The sequence below is a fragment of the Gavialis gangeticus genome, unplaced genomic scaffold, assembly GCF_001723915.1.
Source record: "Gavialis gangeticus isolate Ggan-Ray unplaced genomic scaffold, GavGan_comp1, whole genome shotgun sequence".
Taxonomy (NCBI): Eukaryota; Metazoa; Chordata; order Crocodylia; family Gavialidae; genus Gavialis; species Gavialis gangeticus.
In genome coordinates this window covers 19,319,004-19,325,829 of record NW_017729008.1, presented here as the reverse complement: position 1 = coordinate 19,325,829, position 6,826 = coordinate 19,319,004, and the positions used below count along the sequence as shown (strand labels likewise).

Here is a 6,826-nt window from a genome sequence, read left to right as displayed (position 1 = left end):
CATCAGAAGCAAATGAGAAATTCTAAGTTACTTGTCTGCAGCTTGGCAAATAGTAGTTCATGGAATTAATGGATAAGGCAAATCAGAATACATAGTCTTCTACAGGAAGTTCTGGTGAATGATTTTTAGCTTAGAAAGTTAATCTGGCATGTAAACTCTTCCATCCCTTCAGCTGTAACCTACTGATCAGCAGGCAAACATAAGGACACTATTACAAAAAAGTTGCATGATTTCATGGCATTCTATACACATGTGAATGTTTAATGAATTCACTCACAGATGCAATCAGATTTAAGCATTTACACCTAGATAATTTATAAAATATATGCTGCACTGATGTAGAAACAGAAATGACTAAATACTCTTTTTCATTTCTGACAGGATTTTGCTATGACCATATGTAAACAAGCTGCTAAAAACAAGGTCATTTTAATCTGAAACACTAACCAACATCTGCTGCAGTATTTAGGAGGAGGAGGATCACTTCTTACAGAGGAACACTAAAGTTACAGTAGTTAATTACTTAGCCCTAGACACTGAGTAAAAACCACAAGCAGAGCAGGTATATTATCTTGTTCTTCTGCGGGCTGTACGATTGTCTATCCCAAACACTCTCTCTCAGTATACTTATGAGCTGTTCGTCATAAAGCAAATCTTAAAGACTTTAACAAGTTTTTATTTTAAATCCACAGAAACACCAATACAGCAAACTGTATATGAGAGCATGTGTCACAATGAAAAAACAAAGGCTATTAGGGATGCAGATATAAAGAAAAGGGCATAGGACACTGCAAAAAAATGAAAACAGGTGATATGTTAAGCCAGGTACCCTATTTCCTGAAACTGAAATAATCTATTTTTATTCTTACCTTGAGTAACTTAGTAGCAAGTTTTAAAACATTGTTTACTAGTGTCAGTTCCTCCTTCTTATTAGGCTTCTTCTCCATTTTCAAGTACAGGTTTATCTTTTTAAACAAAAATATTGAGTTAGCACCTCTTCCAAATTAGCAAGAATACATTTAAAATATTTGTTAGCAGAATTAGCAATTAGTCAATAATTAGATGGTAGAAGTGTATCTGTGGCAGAAAACAAGAGGTCTTATTTTAGAAGAAAAATATTGCTTGATAAATGCTACAGTAAAGCAATGTTTATGATTTAACACAACCGTTTTTAACACTTTTATTACGGCAATAACAAAAGCTGTAAGTCTGCACATTCACAAGTCCCACTGGAAACAAAGAACAGTAGAAAGCTGTTTAAAGGAGGCACTACTTCTGTTTTTCTGGATTCTGAGAATTCTCCAGAGCTGAGTAAAATCCACCAATATGTGAATTTTCTGACTGAACATGACTAACAGAACTTGAAGGAAAAAAAGTATTACATGGACTGAAGTAATAAGCTAGATAATTATGATTGCTCTTACCATCCTGGGGAAGTTTGATAAGCAGTACTGTCCTCTAAGTAAAGTGAAGCATGAAATCTGAATTACAGTGACTGAAGTATTCTCTACCAAGATGAGCATCTGACCGAGATCAGCTGATTAAGATAACAGGTTTATTGTATAATGGTTTGTAAATACATGAAGAGCTCTACACAGAAATTTGCAAAGCTGCTACAATGGGCATATGCTTAGGCAGGCCTCTTTTGCCTTTGTGGCATGTAATGTAATTTCTTACAGGAGAGAGAGGGGCTTATGTGTAGCTCTTCACTAAATAATCTAACCCACTGAGTGTTAAGGAAGTAATGGCTTGATCTTTATTATTTAGGACATGAGAAATAAATGCTTTCGGGACTTTCTATCCTCTCTGGCTATATTTAGATAGAAAGCTAAAGATGCAGGGTACTTAAAACATGTGTCTGTGCTTAGGTCTGTATTACTCTGTTTGCCACTTTAACCAGTGCCAGCATGTCCAGGGTGGACATTTGGAACACCTATAGTAGTGTGCATTTTAAATTATGCTTCTTGCTTTTTAAGGAAACAAGAATCAGCACTGTTCAACAATATGACTCTATTCATGACTAAAGCATGCATATGTTTTCTGAAACACCCTGTATTATGGCTTCAATGTGTGGAGCTTTACTGTGTTTTACTGTGAACACACAATCTAAAACAAAATAGATAACTAGATTACCTGATTAGCTGAGATGTGGGAAGTTTTTTCTAATATATTCTGTGTCCCACTTCCTTGAAAAAGGAGTATGCAAGTCCATCACTACAGACTTTTTGTAAGAATATCTATATGAACAAGTTGTCTAAATTAGGGCATAGGTTATGTTGTCATTTTAGACAAAAGGATAGAAGCCATCCTTCTTTAGAAACAGTAATTATCTGGGAAATTTTTTTCCAGAAATGGTAACACTCCCTACACTCCTCTCTCCCTACTATGTTCTCACAAGAGAGGTTACTGAACAGGAAGGAAATGTGATAGTTGGGGGAAATTATACTGAAGATGGTGCTGAGTTGTATTAGTACTAGGATTTTCTTTTCTGTGGCAAAGATTACATAGAATTACATAGAAGCAAGAAAGTCAATCCCCCAAATAACTTTGTGGGAAATGGGTGGGGAAAAGGGGGCAGAGAGAAGGAGGGGTAAACAAGCAGGGACATGAATTAAGGTTGACATGAGCATTAAGACCTGCAAACCAGACCTGACATCTAAGGCCTGGTACAGAAGTCTAGGAAGATGGTAGTCTGCTCAGGACATGAAGCAGACACGTCTAATCTATTGCAGCTATTGAGCAGGTTTGCTGTGCTGTTCATATCTCTGTATGCAATAAAAAAAGAAAGGATGAAGGAGGATACTGCCATCTTTGACATCTAAAGAACCTGATAAATGCTTTGCAGTCTGTTGATTGACTATTCTCTCCTTGCACTGATGAATTGTGAATCTTTGAATAGAAGATCTTCCACATGTGTTCAGGTTATAGGTAAAAGACTCATCGTAGAGTGGTAGTTGAAGTTTCTGCTCCTGCTGCAGTTGCTGTCATAGCAAATGAGGTCCTCAGTCCACACTTAACTAATAGCTGTTTTTCTATGGTTAACTTGCTTACTGATTTTACTATACTCTTCAGACAGCTCCTTAGCAAATAAACCCATTCTCTCCTGGATTTAATATCTGTTTCAATACCTAGATGTCTTATAGCCTGTTAATCAGAACCTGAATATCAAGTAATGCTAGGGCAAAAATCTTCCTGTTCAGAAAATGCAAATTTTTATCAGGTCTGCTAGATGATATAGAACAGGAGTGACAACCCATGGCACATGTGCCAGAAGTGGCAAGGCCAGGCTCTGCATGGCATGGTGCAGGGTGGGAACAGGTAACACAGACAGGGCAGGGAACAAAAACCAGAGTAGTTGATCAGGCAGAGGAAGGTGACTGAAGTGGCACTTGGATCTGGGGCTAATTTGAGGCCAAAAATATTGGCTCCCACTGATTTAGAATGCACGCAGCCTCCTAAGGTTTTCAGAACTACAGCATCTATCACCACTGAATCAGCAGGCGAGTTGTAGTGGAAAGACAGGATACGGTACAGAATTCAAAAAGCCTTCCTGACTGGGAGCAAAGTTTGCCCAAATAAAACTGGCTAGTTGCAACAACCATTTTAAAACTGGACAGGTGATGTTGCCACTAGAGGGGAATGTTGATGCATCAAATCCTGGATGAAATGTCTCTTGTACTGGCATGGCCAGTATCTATAAAAGTTGAACCATTTCTGACTCAGTACATTAAAAAAATATCAACTTCTCATGAATATGCCAAAATAACTCCGTATTAGGAGATTTCTGAATATCAAGTTTCAGATGCAAGTCTTGGTATTTGATAGTGTCCTCTGCTTTTTCCTCAGGGGCATCTGTGACTACAATCAAGGATGCTCTCTGTATCCCAGCAATGAAGTCTGATCCAAGAAATCTGTGATCTCTTGAGCAGATTGATCCCTGTAAGCATTCTAGTGACACTGAACATGCTCGTATCTAATCAGTGGTTCTCATCCTTTTTAGACTAAAGGCACCACTTGAAAAATGCCAGTTCTTAACCTTTCACTCATTTTTTGACTACAGAAAAATAATAGGGCAATTCTTGTGTTGCAAAGAGGTCATGAAGATCCCAACAAGGCAGAATGTTTTTAAACGCTATGAATTCCTATTTGAAATCTCTGGGTTTATCATGTGAACCACATGTGCACACCTAACAGTGCTACCATTGCATGGCACCTCACAGCACCCTCACAAGAATCTAGAGGTTGTGGGCCCGTTGCTCAGATTCACTGATCTCAGTGAAGGCTCTTAAGGCCATGTGGCTAGAAAATAGTGACTCACCAGCCAGTGTACTCCTCTTAGCTGGACATGATGGGGTAAGCTACCATATTCTACTACCAGCTGCTCCAGCTTTGGAGTAGTTTGCTTCTGAATCATCCCTCCAGTCAGGTTACATTTCAGTGCAACTTATCCCATAAAACACACATCCAGTGACTCTGGCTCCAGGGTTCTTTACAATTCATTGTCTCGGGGGGGTGGGGGGGGGTTCAATAGACCTTACCCTTGAGTCAAGAAATTCATATTGCCTCCTTCACTCGTCAAGGTATTCCTCTATTCAGGATTTTAGTCCAGGGGTAGCGTTGCCAACCCTCCAGGATTGCCCTGGAGTCTCCAGGAATTAGATATCAATCTCCAGGAGACTGCTGAGAGTCACCCAGGAGATAAATGATAGGTCATTCATTAAAATAAATATTAAATGTTGAATCCGATTTATATCGTAGTCCAGTGAGCTTTTTTAATGTAATAGTAATATGTATTTGCCTTCTTGACGTAAAGTCTATGTATTGTAATCTGCAACTGATGTACGCAAGCACACGGGCACGTTCATGCTGTGTCACAGGCATGCTGGCATTCTGGAAACCTCCCCGTACAGATTCAAACAGAGTTGCCACCCTATCCAAGGGCCCTGTGGCAAGCAGATATAATCTGTTCAACCAGATTCCTCACTGTCTCCCTGAATTACTGACTACTTTTATCTCTAGGCCACATTCCAGACTCTGCAGCATTCTGTGCAGTTTTGGTAGCAGTTTTTCTCCCCAGATGTCCCTGCCTTTTGTTATGGCTTACCACAAGAGCTTGCTCTAGCAGTGTTTTCCCATTCTCTTGCCTGGCTTTTTCCATCCCCTTCTATCCTACCCCCAGTGTTTTCCTGATTCCTGGGATCTTCTCTCATATCTCTCATTAGATCACCTTTCAGGAGAACTACACTGATAGTCTCCATCTCCTATCTGCTTCCTTTTTTCAGCAACAGGAAACTCCTTACCATCAGTCTCCTCCATTACCTCTCACCAGGACATAGTCTGTGTCTATATGAATTGTGTGGAGTACTTAATGAGTATTTGCCCTGTATGTTTCCAGTTCAAGGTGATAAATTAACTTATCTTTCACAGCCAGATTCTATATTAGGTTTCAGATCCAACTTCTTACGTGAGACACTTAAAACAACAGCACTGTCATTCTTAAAACTGAAATGGGAGGCAAGACCTTATTTATGAACTTGTAGGAACTAAAAGGTCTAGGGAATTTAAATTTACTTTGTGATCTTCTGTTTTTTCTCCCATCAAGTGAGAATAGATATGTGACCCTTAACTTATTAATGGTAATGTAAGGATCTGTGCAACCTTCAAATTTAATGTGGAATCTGAATATCTGACCTGTGGCGAGCATAATTAAGGGGGAGGAAAGGGCAACTGGGGAAGCAGCCCTTTTAAGGTTCTACTTTTAGGGCACGTCCAGATGACCACATGCACGGCATATGCAGGTGTTCACTGCACTTCTAATTTGCAGTGTGGTGAGGGTTTTTTTCTGACATTGGGTGATCCCAGTGTAAAAAATCCCATGCCCAAAATAAGTGGGGTGGCGCACATGCTGGTAGCCTGCAATGCTCAAAACCAGAGCCTGGCTGGCTGGACCCACATTCTGGCTGCTAGCCAGGCTCTGCGCACCCCGATTGCCACTGCTAGAGCCCCAGGAACCCTAGGTAAGGCTGCTGGGGCCAGCCCAGGTGCTAGACCCAGCTTCCCCTACCTCACCTGGAGCAGCATGCTAAGCATCATAGCCAGTGTGCCCAGGCACTCCCCAGGGACAAGTAGCAGCAACACAACTGCGAGCACACCACCTAGTAGCACAAGTAGCAGCAGCACCACCACGATCCACTGGCTGGAAAACTAGCTCTGTGGTCAGACCCAGAGGGTAGTAATTGATGGAAGTCACTCATCATGGTGTCCTGTGACCAGTGGGGTCCCCCAAGGCTCTGTCCTTGGACCTATATTGTTCAACATCTTCATTAATGATGTGGACATCGGAGTCAGAAGTCAACTGGTCAAGTTCGCCGATGACACCAAACTTTGGGGCAAAGCATCCACGCCAGAAGCCAGGCGGGTGATCCAGGCTGATCTGGACAGGCTCAGCAAATAGGCGGACGAGAACCTGATGGTGTTTAACACCGAAAAATGCAAGGTTCTCCACCTTGGGAAGAAAAACCTGCACCATGCTTATAGGCTCGGCAGTGCTACACGGGCTAGCACTACGGAAGAAAGAGACTTGGGGGTCATCATTGACCACAAGATGAACATGAGCCTGCAATGTGATGCTGCAGCTAGTAAAGCGACCAAAATGCTGGCCTGCATCCATAGATGCTTCTCAAGCAAATCCTGGGACGTCATTCTCCCCTTGTACTCGGCCTTGGTGAGGCCGCAGCTGGAGTACTGCATCCAGTTTTGGGCTCCACAATTCAAAAAGAATGTGGAGAAGCTGGAGAGAGTCCAGAGAAGAGCCACGTGCATGATC

At 41.4% G+C, this 6,826-nt stretch overlaps 1 protein-coding gene across 2 annotated transcripts in view; it reads right to left on the bottom strand.

Annotated features, from left to right (window-relative positions):
• PHTF2 (putative homeodomain transcription factor 2) overlaps positions 1-6,826 on the bottom strand; it is a 240,976-nt gene that overhangs the window by 19,770 nt on the left and 214,380 nt on the right. For both annotated transcript variants that reach the window (XM_019509475.1, XM_019509476.1), the window contains one exon: positions 870-965. In XM_019509475.1, coding sequence (XP_019365020.1) covers positions 870-965 — 96 coding nt within the window. The remainder of the gene's footprint in view (positions 1-869; positions 966-6,826) is intronic.